The 16,248-nt window shown below is 37.8% G+C and overlaps 1 protein-coding gene across 1 annotated transcript; it reads right to left on the bottom strand.

Moving 5' to 3' along the window:
- Nucleotides 1-5,360: 5,360 nt before the first annotated feature.
- Nucleotides 5,361-14,793, bottom strand: SYCP1 (synaptonemal complex protein 1). The gene is given in 16 exon segments (XM_054176293.1): nt 5,361-5,504; nt 5,617-5,727; nt 6,077-6,220; nt 6,471-6,650; nt 7,371-7,430; nt 7,657-7,731; nt 8,625-8,686; nt 10,127-10,275; nt 10,738-10,797; nt 10,799-10,908; nt 11,044-11,117; nt 11,120-11,137; nt 11,996-12,104; nt 12,955-13,028; nt 13,566-13,635; nt 14,713-14,793. Coding segments are annotated over 16 exon segments (1,521 nt in total).
- Nucleotides 14,794-16,248: the final 1,455 nt, after the last annotated feature.

Genomic DNA, 16,248 nt, shown 5'->3' with positions numbered 1-16,248 from the left:
CTGCCTCATCAGTATATGGCCAACCTTCTCACTGTGCTTAACACCTGCCCTACCAGTTAATCTCCAAACAGTCATTTGGAATTTGCTCTGATGTCTGTCTTACACAGGGCAACCACATTCCTGAATTATGTAGCTGTAAGAAATATCATAGTATCATAGTATCAGTCAGGGTTAGAAGGGACCACAAGGATCATCTAGTTCCAATCCCCCTGCCATGGACAGGGACACCCCATACTAGATCAGGCTGGCCAGAGCCTCATCCAGCCTGGGCTTAAACACCTCCAGGGACGGGGCCCCAACCACCTCCCTGGACAACCCATTCCAGGGCTTCACCACTCTCACGGTGAAGAATTTCCTCCTCATGCCCAGCCTGAATCTCCTCACCTCCAGTTTCATTCCATTCCCCCTAGTCCTATCACTACCTGAGATCCTGACAAGTCCCTCCCCAGCCTTCTTGTAGGCCCCTTCAGATACTGGAAGGCCACGATTAGGTCACCTTGGAGCCTTCTCTTCTCCAGACTGAACAGCCCCAACTCCTTCAGTCTGTCCTCATAGGAGAGGTGCTCCAGCCCTCTGATCATCCTCCTGGCCCTTCTCTGGACACATTCCAGCACCTCCAGATCCCTCTTGTCATAGGGGCCCCAGAACTGGAGGCAGTACTCCAGGTGGGGTCTCACCAGAGCTGAGTAGAGGGGGAGAATCACCTCCCTTGACCTGCTGGCCACACTTCTCTTGCTGCAGCCCAGGATCTGATTGGCTTTCCAGGCTGCAAGTGCACATTGAGAGCTCCTGTTGAGCTTTTCCTCCACCAGCACCCCCAAGTCTCTCTCCTCAGGGCTGCTTTCCAGCCAGTCACTGCCCAGCCTGGATTTGTGCCTGGGATTGTCTCGACCCAGATGCAGGACCCTGCCCTTGGTCTTGTTGAACCTCATGAGTTTGGCTTGTGCCCACCTCTCCAGCCTGTCAAGGTCCCTCTGGATGGCATCCCTTCCCTCCAGTGTGTCTGCTGCACCACACAGTTTGGTGTCATCAGCAAACTTGCTGAGGGTGCACTCAATGCCAATGTGCATGTCACCAACACAGATGTTGAACAAGCCTGGTCCCGGGACTGATCCCTGAGGGACTCTGCTTGTCCCTGGCCTCCACTGGGACATGGACCCATTGACAGCCAGGTCTTTATCCGTCTAGTGGTCCACCCATCAAACCCATGTTTCACCAGTTTGGAGACCAGGATGTGGTGCGGGACAGTGTTTAAACTGGTAAACTTGGTCACCTTGAGCTATTGGAGAAGTGATCCAGCCAGTCCCAATTGGTGTTTATGAAAAACGTTGCCTCTTTTGGCTGTGGTTTTGGACTGCTACACACAGCTTTGTGTTCTGGGCTCATTCTCCAAGGGTTTCTTTTTTTTGGATAACATGATACAGGTGTTTGTCCTATTAAGACTAGCCAAATGCTTTCCATTTCCATGGGGTCTTTAATTCTGGGTTCATTTCCTCCATATAACTTCTGAGGAATTAAGTATAACTCTTTCTGGCTAAGGACATGAGCAGAGTATTAATTGTACCCTCAATAACATCTGTCCATCTACACTTAGCAACAGAAGCATAGCACTGATAGTTTGCCACTACTCCAATACATTATTTAACTGTGTATTATTCTGACATATTTAAATGCAGTTAAATATACAGGCTAAGGAGCATACACATCCACACACTCAGATGTAGATATGTGTACACACACTATATACATAAGCATATATACACTACCTATACATGTTGCTGCTGTTTAAGACCTTAAGCACAGAAAAGAATAATGTCTGTTCTTAGAAAATCTTAAGAGTATTTCAAAGGAGATTGTGAGAGGAACAGGAAACAATTCACAATACTGAATCCTGGAGAGGACAAAATCTGCCCAAAATAAGAATAAAAAAGAACATTCCTTAAGCAAGAATATGCTTATGGTACCCTTGCATGCACAGCTGAGGTAGGAACTCATGATTCTTTTAAGATTTCACAGTGATTTACAGGCACTCTACGCAGTTGGAGTTACACTGGTGCTGACAGGAAGACACCCAATATCCAGATTAAAGTATCCCCAACATAACGTGTAAGAATATAGGCAGAGGACAGATCAGAATATGACAGAATCTATTCTTTGCTGGTTCAAAGTGCTAATTTCTCTGATTTGAGAAAAATGGGTGTAACTGGATGTGACACAAAATTCAGATTAGGGTAAAAAACGATGAAGAATTTAACAAGATGTAGGGAAATCTTGTCTACAAACACCAGTAGTGAAGAAAAAAAATTATTATAACAAAGCTTGAAACTCTATCACAATGAAGATGAAAGAGAAGGCAACAGTAGAAACTATAGCAAGAAGAAAAATGGGAAACAGTCAGTTACTGGCAGAAGTAAGAGAAAGTAAAAATCTCACACAGGAAGCTGGAGCTTTACAGAGGTTGACAGCAATGCCAAGAGACAATTCTAGATGAAGGCAAGCTGTTGGTGCAAAGTCTTCAGTAAGTAGCTGTGCATTTGACAAAGTAGTAGCTGAACAAGCAAAATGCACATGTGCAAGAACAAGACTTGAAAAAATTCTGTAAGGAATAAATACTTTTAAATCAACATCATCAGCTAGCTAATGTCAATTACAACAAGCCTTGGAATACTGAGGCAATCTCAAAACATTACAAAAAATGCTAGTACTATGCCACTATTTAAAGAGAGAATGTTCACCCAGGTAATTCTCCACCTGACATCTATCCCTGACAGATCAGGTAAAATAACAGAAAGTTGATACAGGATTTGAGCAATAAAAGAATTAACTGATAAGAATGTAATTAATGCCCATCAAGATGGTGTTACATAAAATAGGTCATGTCATATAAACCTGATTTCATTGAGGTGATTACAATTTTGGTTGTTAAGGTAACTACATGGATGCAGTGCTGTTAGTTCCATCTTTCCAGAGCCCATGTCATGAAGATTTAGCATTGTTACACAACACATAGAACATTAGGGGTTGGAAGTGACCTCAAAATATCATCTAGTCAAACCCCCCTGCCAGGGCAGGATCACCTAGAGTAGGTCACACAGGAATGCACCCAGGTGGGTTTGAAAGTCTCCAGAGAAGGGAGCAGTTATTGTAATCTCTGCACTGTATTTATTCAATGCAGCTCTTTTACCCAGCCTCTGATTGCACTGCATTGCATTACAGAAATATCTGACCAAGTATTAAGAATGAAAATTAACTTATCTGGAAGCACAATAAATTAGCCTAGGTAAGACTCATGTGACAACTCCTCCTCATACTCAGGTGAGCTCCACACTGGTATGGACACAAAGCCTCTTCTTTGCTGGCATCACATTAGCCTGCCCATCTGTCAGAGACGCACTAAACATCACCAGAGTGATATACACAGACACATCTCTTCTCTAATTTACACAAACTATTAAGCTGGTAAAAGAACTTCTCCTTGATTGTCCTCCTGGATGTGACCAGAGAGTTCATTTACTACTGACCTGTCTGAACACTCAAAGGGAGTAAGATCCCTGCGCCTACTGGGAGCAGCAAGTTAAAAGCCTGGACAGACAACAAAATCCAGTGTGGCAATCTGTGAGTACCCAAATTTCCCAAACCCCATGGTTAAAAGCCTGATGTTTATGGATTAATTTCTTTTTTGCCCCCCTACTGACCTGCAGGCTATTTAGTGACAGAAATTTTTTATGTGCTTTTATAGACATCAGCTTTGTAGCCCTGTTCTGCAACAGCCATTTACACTGTTAATTATTTATCTTTAACCTTTCTCTGAATTAAAGCAATCCATTCACTGACATCAGTTGTTTTACACTTTCATTGCATGAAAACTGTACAGTATGTTGATGTTCTACAACAAGTCTTTTACATGATCTCTGTAAACAGAATCTAGTAACCATTAAATTCTTGGGTCTCTGTAATGGGCTGGAGAAATTCAGTGCACACCACACCTTAGATGTAGAAGTAATTTAATAGAACCCTCTCCCCCTAACCAATGCCTACCATGGTTGCTATCCATTGTTCCTACAATGAGGAACAACGAGTTTTCATGTTTTTCCTACTCACCCTTCCCCTGTTCATAGTACAACACAATGAGGACTTTGTGATCTTATGAGCTGGTTACCTTGTAGGGCAGAGTAAGTCTTGTTTCCACTGTGTGTAGCACTGTGGATATCAAAATAAAAACATCAGAGAATTAGAAGCCATGCTGATGAGAACCAGACAAAGCCAATCACATTTAGTTCTAAAAGATTTGTATTCTGGTAGGGGAATTATTTCCAACCTGTTGCAGAGTTCCACTGATGATGTAAGATCATCATAAATAAGTGTTTCTGCTACATTTTGCTAATTTTTTGGAGCTAATCTGTCTATTGCAAGTAAGAGCTTGAAATGTAGCTTCCATCTCTTACAGATTCACAGAAAAAATTGCTTGCAAAAAGATTCCAGGATGAATCCAGGGGTTTGATTTTTCATAAAGCTTCAACATGTCTCTCTAGTTTTTTTGTCATCTCTAGGCTCTGAAGGACATTGTTGTGAAAGCAAGAATAATGAGGGAGTAATGCAGAAATGTATATTGCTCTAAAGTATTCTTACACTTACATGGCAGAAGCTGTGAGTCTTTAGGAAGGCTGTCTGGTGATCTTTATCTGTGTTCTAATACAGAAAGCAACAACATTTAGTCCCAAACTTAATGTTTCAGATAAGCATTTTAATGACATCTTAGCACTGTTTTCACAGTCTTAAAACATGTGTGCGTATTTTATTCCTTATGGAGCTGATATTGTTGTAAACCAAAGTAATTCTATTGAAAATTCAATTTCAAAAGCTTCAAAACTACTGAAATAGTAGCTACTGAAATCTAAAAAAGACAGCTTAGTGTTTACAGTGAACGAAAAAGCAAGATGACATCAGCTAATAGTGCATACATTTTAACAGCCTCAGTATCTTTCATGAAACAGTATCCTTTTGTGAACAACATATTAGGAAAGAGTAAATTTAAAATGAAACTGAATTGCTTTAAAACCAGTATTTCTAAAGCCAGATTTATTTTTTTTTCCCTTTTTTATGCAGTTAACACTTATTTCAAAATTCTTAAATGGGCTAATGGCTCCCCTGACTTTCTACAGCACAGGAGATGAAATGTAGAACCTGCTCTGCAGGTGGATGTAGTTGTATATCTATAGAATGTATGTGTCTATAGTAAATGAATGTAGTGCTAAACATGCTGAGTATGACAAAAACTGTAACAATATAAACTGGCTCTGAAAGAAGAACAATACTGTGGTTGTAATAATCAGCACTGTAGTGCTAGCAATTTGTAAATTTTAAGTAAAGAGTTTTTCAGCTTCTTTAATTTTTCTTTTCCTGTCAATTTTAGAAACTGCAATCCATCCAGCCTCACACATTTTTCTCATGGTTGAAAGTTTCAGTACAGAGCCTGGAGTTTTTACACTTGGTGTAGGTGGTTTCTAAGATGAAAAAACAAAGCCATTCATTAGTTTCTACAACCAATTTATTTAGCTGTTTTGGTATGAAGGAAAGCTAAGGTACTTGTTTTGGCATGAAGGAAAGCTAAGGTACCTTTTTTGGTGTTGTGGCACAGAACTGTGAAGCTTGAGGACAATCTTTATACAATTTTTTAAACGTTTCTTCCTCTGAGACTATGCTTTGAAATTAAAAAGTTAAAAGTTACTATATCACACTATATTAAAAACATGAATTTTCTTTCGTCCTAGAAAAATTACACTATGAAGAATTAAAAAAAGAACAAAAAAAGAAACTTGTTACTATGAAACCTCAACAATTCAATAAAAACAATGTTAAAAATCATGGGGAAAGTTAATACATATTTTTGTACCGTGGCACTCTGTCACCTAGTTACTAAATTATGCACATTTACATACATTCCAGAAAGAACCAATCAAATAAAAATACATAAATATTGTGTTTGGTACAGAACCCCAGGTGCTTTTTATACATTCTTAGATAAAGCAGCAGGCATAAACAACTGTTAAAGTATACTACTGGCTCTGTTTTTTACCAGGAGGTCACTGTGTTTGGAGCTGTCTGACTGAGCATCCATCTGTAGAAGCACTTTTTGCTTTTTCCTCACACACTAATCTGAATGCAGACTTGTGCTTTCACTTTGCAGTTTATGTACTGGAGGAGTCTTTATAATATATGTCTAGGAGAGAAACAGAGGCATTTAAAATTGTATTTCCAGTGGTAATTACATCATGCAAATTCATAAGCCAGTTTACAGACTGAGTATTCAGATCATTAAAGGTGCTATGGAACACCCAAAGAACAAAAAAAATCTTTTTTGTTGCCAATCAAGGAGAATGAACAGGAAGCTGTGGAAGAAGAACAGGAAACATCTACAGAGAAGAAATACAGTCACAAAATAAAACTATTTACTATTATGAGTTACAAACCTTTAACAAAGGACTCCCCAAGGCATTTTCCTCAGATACTGAAGGAGGCATTTTTTTCTTTCCCATCATGTTGAATCTCATAGGAGTATCATTCGGGGTCTTTTCATGTTTTACATTAATAGATTCAGAGTCCAGATCTAAATGAGGTTTAGGAGTCTCAGGAAAGTAAGTCTGTATTTTCTAAAATAATAAAAAAGTTTTAAATTAAAAGTCTTTCAATGTCTTTTGTTGAATGTACATAATTTATCATGAAATGTGACAGTTTTAGGCTATGCCTTTAAGAAGCACAGTTACTGAAACACTCTAGATGAATGCTTTGGTGTAAAAAGGAAAAACAAAGATAATTCTAAACGAATTTCATTGGCAGCAACATAACTTTAAGTTTTAGTTTTAGTTTTAGTTCAGATTGTGTCTCAGTCTGTCTGCTTCAGTCTGCCTGGGCAGCTGCCGTCTTTCTGTGCTTGGCGCTGACCTTGGACTAATGAGATAAGAAACTAATTCTTTTTCTTCCCTTAGCATATGCTTTGAACTATCAGAATTTCCCTTAATAATTACCCTTCTCTCTCTAACCCTTTTTGGGAAAAAAAGGAGGAAGGGGGAGAAGAAGGTTTTGGGGGGAGACCCTCCTCCAGCGAGGAGGGGCAGGTTTTCTGGGTTACCTTCTTTCCTGTATATTTTTGTATATACTGTGAATACTGTCTATTGTGTATATATTCATTGCATTTCATCCTGCTTGTAAAATATAGCTCTTCTCCATTTTGCTTCTCTGACTGAGTTAGCCATGGTTTCTGAGGGAGGATAACTGAACTTCTTCTCACTACCACGTGAAACTTCAGTTAAATTGCACACATATAAATATTACCAAGTTCTAAAATCAAATCATCATTAAGTTAAAAATACCTTGTGCTTTTTTTCACTTTCAGGAACTGTGTATTGGGCAAGTTCTTTTGCAAGCTTCTCCTAAAAAAGAGTTACATGGTAGGAAGTTATTTTATTTGAATCCAGATGTTGAGAATCTTGGTGTAATTACAGAACATAGTCCACAATCACACTCTCTTACAAAACTTGCATGAATATACAGCCCAGGTTTAGTAAAATTTCACCACTTCACAGCTATCACCATTACAGTGCCTGAGACCAGGCCAAATATGTCACCCATACTGCTACATTTAATAAAAACCAAAACAAACACAAAACCCCCAACCTTAAGTTGTTCCTTAAGGGCTGACAACTCACTTTTCAAACATGACAGCTCAATTTCCTAAAACCAATTAGATCACAGATAGGGTTAACTGTGCTTAAGCTACAAAGAAGCAAACAGTGATTAATAACAGCAATTAATAAGTTACTTACAGTAATTAATAATAATTGTAAACAAAACAAAATTCCATTTGTTCAATACAGCTAGCTTAGCCATAAAGTTAGCATGCTAAGAGGTATCTATAATTCATTTCTAGAATGATTCAATCTCTAGAACAGATGGTCAAAGAAGCAGTTACCAAATGAAAAAAACCAAAACAAACACAAAACAGATGTAGCCCTGAGTCACATTTCCTTTACTTCAAAAAATCTAACTGAATAGAAGCTCTATGAAGGGAATTTTCAGTCAAATACTGCAGTTGAAGTGGATGCAGTAGAAATACTTTTGTGAAAGTCTTAAGGGGATGGTGGTTCTTAGAACAATCCTCAAACTTTCCCAGATAGGAGAGAAAAAAAGCCAAAACACAAAAGGGCAATAAAACAGTAATGCAACTCTAGACTCGAACTTTTGTTTCAGTTTGTTCTAAAAAAAGCTGAAGTACTAACAAGAACCAGCTACTTGACCAAAACTGTTCAAAATAAGAACTTTAAAAGCCTGTATGAACAGGGAGGTAGAGGGTGGAATCCAACTATTCCAGACAAAAGTTTGTTATTCAGACAGTGAGGTTAGAACATGACATAACTCAGGAAAAGACAGAACAGCACAGCTGCTCCAATTTATTTTTAGAAACATCTCGGGGTTTTAATGCACATAATAAAAGCTGTAAGAAAACAACAGTAAGCAGAAAATAGTGGGTTGATCTTTGCTGTACTTATATATGGCATTTAAGATATTTGTAAAGCAAGAGAGTCTTCATATGAAAAGCAAATGCCGTGAGAATAATGAACACTTACCACTGTTTCTGACAGCTCTTCAAGTTGCATTTCTTTGTCACATTTTAGTTTAGTCATCTCTTCTACAGCACATACAATGTAAAATTAATTGAACAGAAATAATTTGACATATCTAGCAGGCAGTATAAGGCTTTTACCCCTTTGCAGTGCCCAGTTTTCAAAACTCATTGGATTAAGTTCAGAAATTCTAAAGACAAATTATGACTTCCTGCAGAGCTAAATTATTCAGAAAGGCATTAGCAAATATGTATCTGAAGAGAAACTAAAATTCAGTCTATTATGTTTTCCACAATCATGGTTTGAAATAAACTGCAAGGATAGAGTATTGATGCATCTGCATATATCCAGAAAAAACCTGTCCTGCTCAAGATATTCACATGGATATGCTGAAAAAGGGAACCACTTATTGGTAACTTCTAAGTGTTTTCTATCTGCACATGCCCATTACTGGTGCTTTTTGCAAGTACTGGATACCAAACTCCTTTTTGCTCTGAAATTCTCACAGGTCACGTCTCACTTTGTTCTAGACAAGCATTAGCAGTTGACTTTTGAACACTTTTGTTTAGATGTCCTTGATACATACAAGGACACCAAATTACCTATTTCTCATCTATCATATTAGGATTAGAAACACATGCAGCACACTGGGAAAACAGTGCTAAAGATAGATTCTTACTTGGGGGGCTAGTGCCTATCTGCTTAGCCTGTCTGCTTAGCCTGGAAAAGAGGAGACTCAGGGATGACCTTAATGCTCTCTACAACTACCTGAAGGAAGGTTGTAGACAGGCGGATGTTGGTCTCTTCTCCCAGGCAGCCAGCACCAGAACAAGAGGACACAGTCTCAGGCTGCGCCAGGGGAGGTTTAGGCTGGATGTTAGGAAGAAGTTCTATACAGAGAGAGTGATTGCCCATTGGAATGGGCTGCCCGGGGAGGTGGTGGAGTCACCATCATTGGAGGTGTTCAGGAGGAGACTTGATGGGGTGCTTGGTGCCATGGTTTAGTTGATTAGGTAGTGTTGGATTGGTTGATAGGTTGGACACGATGATCTTGAAGGTCTCTTCCAACCTGGTCTATTCTATTCTATTCTATTCTATTCTATTCTATTCTATTCTATTATCACATCACAGGATATTAAAACAATATTTAAATCTAACCACCATTAGTGTGATTCTACATCCAGCATGGGGAGAGTGGTCTGCAGAAAATCTTAATGCAAGTGTTCTGTCTCTGCTACAAGACACAGAAATCATTCCTGGAATCTACTGCTTATCAGACTAACACTACCTTCCAAACAGGTCTGCAGTGCTATCAGTCCTAACTGAAAGACAGCAGAGAAATTAAAATGGCTTCCAGGAGGACGCATGTATGTACAGTCTGCACAGCAATGTCATGCAATTGTTGCCAGCTACAATGACTACCAGACAAAAGGGAGTCAGAGGAGTGAAAATAAATGTAAGCACTCCTGACAGTTACAGGGTACTGTAAAATCATTCCTCTGAGCCATAGGGACAATCCATTTTCAGGAAATAGCAGAAAACATTTTTAACAGTTAGCTCATTTTCTTTCTTTCTACAAATCTTACCCAGTTCAGCAGACTTATTTCTGAGCTTCATGGCAAGTAGCTTTGCCTCATCTTCAGATTTCTTCAATCTAAGAAAATGGTAATTAAAAAAAAGAAGTGTAGTACAAAGCATTGTAGTTGCAACTTAAAGGACAGTAAGACAAAATTCTAACCACAAGCATTTTAACATTTGTCTTTCAACAGGCAGATGATACATCTGCTTCCAACATATATCATGTATTTCACCTTTACAGCTTTGGAACAACAGACATAAAAGCAAACAAACACATGCATACATAAATCTAGTGGGTTGTTAATGCAAAATCATGAAGGACACAAAATCAAATGTCATAGCCACCTTCAAGGGCTAGTAATTGGAACAACCAGACAGGTGAAGGACTTTTTAGAAAAGTTATTAGTGATTAAAAAGCCCCAAACAAGTAATTATACCAGACCAGATATGAGATTGATGTCTCATTCCCAGATGACGCTTTATTCTCAGTAATACAGTATTTTACCTGTAAGATTATTCTTTAAACTGTGAAATGTACCTATTTTGCTCTTCCTGCAGCAAGCTTTTCAAATTGGAAATGGAAGTCTCAAACTCCTTTATCATGGATAGTTTTTGCACATTCTTCCACCTGTGCTTCTTTTTCTCCAGTGACCTGAATTAATGCTTGCATTGCAGACTGCAATTCAGTTTCTAAGCTCTTTTGAGTAACCTTCAAAAATTATATGATTTCTAAGCATGTTTTGCAATAAACAGCTATAATTATTTCACATCTAAAGTATCAGTAATTATTTATGCAACTGCTCATCTAATCTATTTATACTGGAAAATTGTAAGCCAGCTGTACCTCTTTTTTTTGCAATGAAATTTTGGCTTCTTCCAGTTCTTCCCTCAAGAGCTCTTGACCGATCTGGGATTCTCTAGCATTTCTCCTTTGTGTCCTAAGAGAAAAGATACATGGTTATATTAAAAAACCCCAGTATTTGTTAAAGAATGCTTGCATTTTCATTTTACAGAGAAATACACTCCTTCAACTTAACCAAGTTGCATAATGCACCTGATGGCCATTTTGCAAAACTCAAGCAGTGCCTTTTCCCAGTACAGTTTTCAAGAGCTTTCACTACTTGACTCACCCTTAAAAAAGAGCCCTTCCAAAACAGTTATGCTTCTGAACACCATCAATCATTTGCCTGTTTGCAAATAAGATTTGTTTTGGGGTGTTATTTGGCAAAGATGTTGAAACATCTCTTGCTGAATACAGAACAAGGATACTGATTTTGGACAGCTAAAAAAATATTAAGACTCTAAAGACCCTTCACTAACTTCATTTGAAACACATCAATCCAGTAACCAGAAAACACACATTTATCTATTATTGTGCCATGTTTACTATACAAGCTCAACAGAAACTGAAAACTGTCCAGAACAGGGGTAGGGTCCTGACAAAATTTACTTCTGTTCCAGGAAAGGAATAATACCTTTACAGTAATATAGTATGTTCACACTAGAGTTTATTGAAAAGAAAAATCCCTCATAATGAAGCTGCCATGTTCAAATGAAAACAGGGTGTAACCTGAGCCTGAAGAGAAAGCCTTTGTTATGAAATAAGGACCTAGATTTCATATATAGGGAGATTATGCTACTAATCCTGATTCCGTATCAGCGGCTTCTCTGCCAAATAAAATTTGGCCTGCAAGGCCTCAAAATTCTCCTGCTGCCTAGTAACAGGTTAAAATTATAACGATCCTGTTTCCTATACTTCTACAATTACATTTTAACATAACACAGAGAACTCTTACTTTTTTCTTCTACTAAATCAGCAATCTTATTTTTTGATTCCTGCAGCTGAGTCTTGACATCTCTTATTATATGATCTTTTTCATTACTCTGTGCAGTAAGAACTGAAATCTAACAAAATTAAAACAGCATTATAATGAAGTCCAGGAGAAAGGACAGGGTCTCTTACATTTCTGTACAACATATGATTAGCATAGAAACTGCTGTCATTCAAGTTAAATAAGGTGGTTGGTTTTAGCCAAATATTAATGATGTCACAAGACAATGAAGAAACTCTTCAGTTCAAAACCAAAATGAATTCCAAGAGATGAAAGGAATATCATTAAAGTTAGCACAATCTGAATCAAATGAAGCTCCAGGTGGTGGGGTTTTTTGTCCTTTTTATGGATGTCCTGGAAACATTCCTTGTCTCTTTACAACATCACATTCATTCCCAGGAAATCCTCCAACTGTTGACCTTGCCATATACAGACAAGACATAGCCTCTGAGAGTCCTGCTTTACAAACTAAAAACTCTTCTCACAATTAATATCTTCAACTTAATAATTCTTCTATTATGGGTATCTCATCACCACTACAAAAAAAATCACAGATTCCTAAACTCTCTACCAGCCTCTGGCCTGATGGACATTATAAACCTTTTTTCCCAGATATGAACTACATATTTCTTCACTAGGAGGTATAATGAGTGCTCTGCTAATTGTGTGGTTCTGCACAAACCACTTTATAAAGGTAAGTGTATGTAAAAAGAACAAAGTATTCAGTGTTTACACGATACTTTTTAATCCTGTCACTAAGACACTTATTATGATACAGCAGCCTAATACAGATTTCATTCCAAATAACACACAAGAACAAATAACACCAACCAAAGGTCCGTATTAATCCCTCCAAAATCCAAGTATTTTACAACCAACCAAGCACTTTCAAAATATTGAAGAAACTGCAAGATCTTATTTACCTGCTTCTCTTTCATATTGATTTCCAGTTTGCATTCTTTTTCAAACTTCTCCACTTTTACTGCTTCTTCTTTTACTTTTGAGATACAGTAACATCCACAGTTAACATGTTAGCTAAAATGTACTCCAAGTTAAATGCAATTTCCAATTTAAAATTGCTTCGAATTGGAGACCTGTACAATTTGTTTCCTAAAGAGTAATTGCTGAGGTCATGTTTAGAAAAATTTTTGCATCAACTTTCTACAGAACTAGTCCATTATTCCATATATTAATTTCTTATTAAAAATATTAAGTAACATGTATATAGAGCATAAGTTCAGTATTTTATTTTCTGTAGCTATTCATTTAAAGAAACCAATTACAGAAAAAAAGTAGTAATCTCTGGAGTCTACCTCACAGACAAAATGTAAGACTTTGTCTGTTTGAAAAGCCCCAAATCTGACCCAGTGGAAAAACAAAAAGGCCCTGGCATTTAAAGCAGGCAGCATGAGTAACAGAGGGTCCAGACTGTCACAATGTGAACTGTTCACCATTCCAACACTTCTCATTTTTCTGGCCTGAAACTGTATGCAATGAAAGCCTGCAGCATAAAACCAAGAAGCAGAATTCTCACATTGGAAAGACATTTCCAATCTGTTATTCTCTGCTTGCACACGAAGCTCTTCAAATGCCATTATCATTCTCTAAAAGTAAAATTCAGTATAAAGTTCATATAATAGTAAGTACTTCCAGTAATAAGAGCTATGGTTATGGTTTATAAACAAACAGTATTACAAGCTCATCTATATTTGTAGGAGAATTCAGAGCACATATTTTGAGTTAACAATGTTAGAATATTCAAAGTTGGAAGTTCAAGAATTTCTGTACTCAAGATCCAAACAATTTCAAGGATGAAATATTTTGACTGGCCCATGTTTGCAGATCCCTAACACAAGAGATGAGATGCTGTACTTTTGTTAGCTGTTATAATGTGCAATCAGTATTTAAGCATTATACCATGTACTCTGCTTAACAAGTTCATCACTCCTAAACAACAATGCCTCACATTTCTGTTATAAGTATACCAAGATCTGATCTTTCACACCAGAATATTTAATAACAAAAATAGGATGAATTAATTTATTTGGCAAGACTGCAGATTAAAAAGGCAAAAATTCTATTAAATCAAGGAATACTCACAGCTTATGCTACTTATTTCACACAAAATCACCCATTTCAATAATGAATTTTCTTGTTCTGTCACTCAAAACTGAAATTGTTTTTTTACTCATCTTTATTTTATATTGCACTTTGCATTCAATATGAATAACCTTAATATACCCAAAACCTGACTGAACACAGCCCTACGTAACCTGCTATACCAGACCCTGCTTTTAGCAGGGGAAGTTTTCCAGGTGTTCTCCAGAGGGTGCTTCCAACTGGGGTCATTTTGGAGTTGTCCCCAAATAGGTGAAATAAAAGTACAAAAGGAAAAGGAAAAGTACAAAAGGAAAAGGAAAAGTACAAAAGGAAAAGAGCTATAGCAGTCATGAACACTAAAGAGATCACACATATCACACAGATCATATGGATCTACATCCCAAACACCATTGCATTTTATCCAACACACATTCTCTATACAAAAATTATTCTTGAAAAGGAACAGAAGGTTTACTTCCTGCCTCACATGACAGTACTAACCATATTATCAGAGAATGTTCTTGCACAAATGTCAACATATGCATGTAACTCTGAGACTTTTCACAAGCTCCATCACTTACCTCAACATTGTTATTGAGTTCTGCGTAGAGTCGTCTTGTTTCTTCCCTTTCATGCTCGTCTGTCAAGTAAGAATGTGCCATAACATTTTTCCTCTTGAAAAAGAATGTAAGCTGTCCAAGCCATTATGCTTACACAGCACAGGGAAGGATAAAAAGAAACTGACACTTCTGAATTATCCAGGATCAAGCTAGTAAAACTTTAAAGATTATAATAACAATTCTGAATTTCATATAGAAAAAAATCCCAAGTCAAGAATGTATTTTAAAACCTCAAGAATTTAAATTTTGGTAAGTTGTCCAGCTGTCCTGGCTTAGTCAATGAAGAACATTTGTTACTCAGCGTCTCTGGTTTGGACCTTTTTTCCTCACAAATCTGAAACTGCTTTAAACAGGGTAACACCAGCTCTGGCAATTTGTTCAAACAAGCTGGAAAAGGTAACTACAGTAGCTTCTACTGCCTAAACACTACCATGGCCTCATATGCCTTATCATATTCAAGGCATCTGGATGGGACAGACAGGCTTGGTGTACTCATTATTACAAATGGCAAATTAAAATCATCATCTGGGCACTTGTTAAAACCCTGCACAGATTAAAAAATTAGTTTCTTGTGGGTAAATCTGTAAAGGATTATGAAACCCAGGGGAAGGAAAAAAGGAAAATAAAAAAAAAAAAAAAAAGAAGTACAGCTAACATGAAAATAGGATAAACTACCTATCATTTTCAAAGCCCAAGGTATTGGTGATGGCTTTGGAACTCTCTTGCTTCTTACTTCACAGAGACCTTTCTAACTGTTGGGAGTTTTGTAGTTTGCTTTACAGACAATGCTGTGATCAGAGTGAGAGCTTTTGATGACAACAACTTATGAACTATTTCAAACCTGCACACAGTTTCACGGTAAAGAACTCACTAAGCAAATTATTTTTCCAGGTGCAATACTTGACATTTATTTTTTGCCTTATTCCCAAGAGTAGTTCTAAAACAGATCAGATTATGTCCCAGCATAAAAATTTCATTTTTACAAGGGGTTTTAAAAGCCACAGAAATGTGTGGTGTAAATAGCGTCACTCATTTCCCATCGGACTACCACGATTTAAATGTATTTCCTAAGCAGTCAGCGTGAAAACCTCTCATGTTCAATTCACACAGCTCACAGCGCAGCACAGCACAATTTCACTGCACACTGCATCTGGTGGGACCGATAAATCAAAGCCAGTTAAGTGGATCCCAGCGGTGCACTTCCCATTTACTGTTGTGAATTACACACGTCAAGCACCTTTATCATCGGTGGTGCACAGTTAAAACACACGGCAAGAGCTCGAGGAGATTATTCTCTTCGGTTTTGATAGGGGGGAAAAAAAAGTTAAAGTCTATGTTCAGATGTTCCCCCCAGCACCAATCTTAACGGTTTGCAGGAAAAAAGGAGCGCAGGGCACACACTTTCACGCACACGTCTACGTGTGCCTCCCAGGACGGAAGCTCAGGACTCTGCCGGGCTACCCGGGAGGATCGCTCCCCGTCGTGTCTCCGGCGAAC

Source organism: Dryobates pubescens, chromosome 35, assembly GCF_014839835.1.
Source record: "Dryobates pubescens isolate bDryPub1 chromosome 35, bDryPub1.pri, whole genome shotgun sequence".
Classification (NCBI taxonomy): domain Eukaryota; kingdom Metazoa; phylum Chordata; class Aves; order Piciformes; family Picidae; genus Dryobates; species Dryobates pubescens.
Note: the sequence above shows the minus strand (reverse complement) of the source record. Positions and strands in the feature narration are given on the sequence as shown.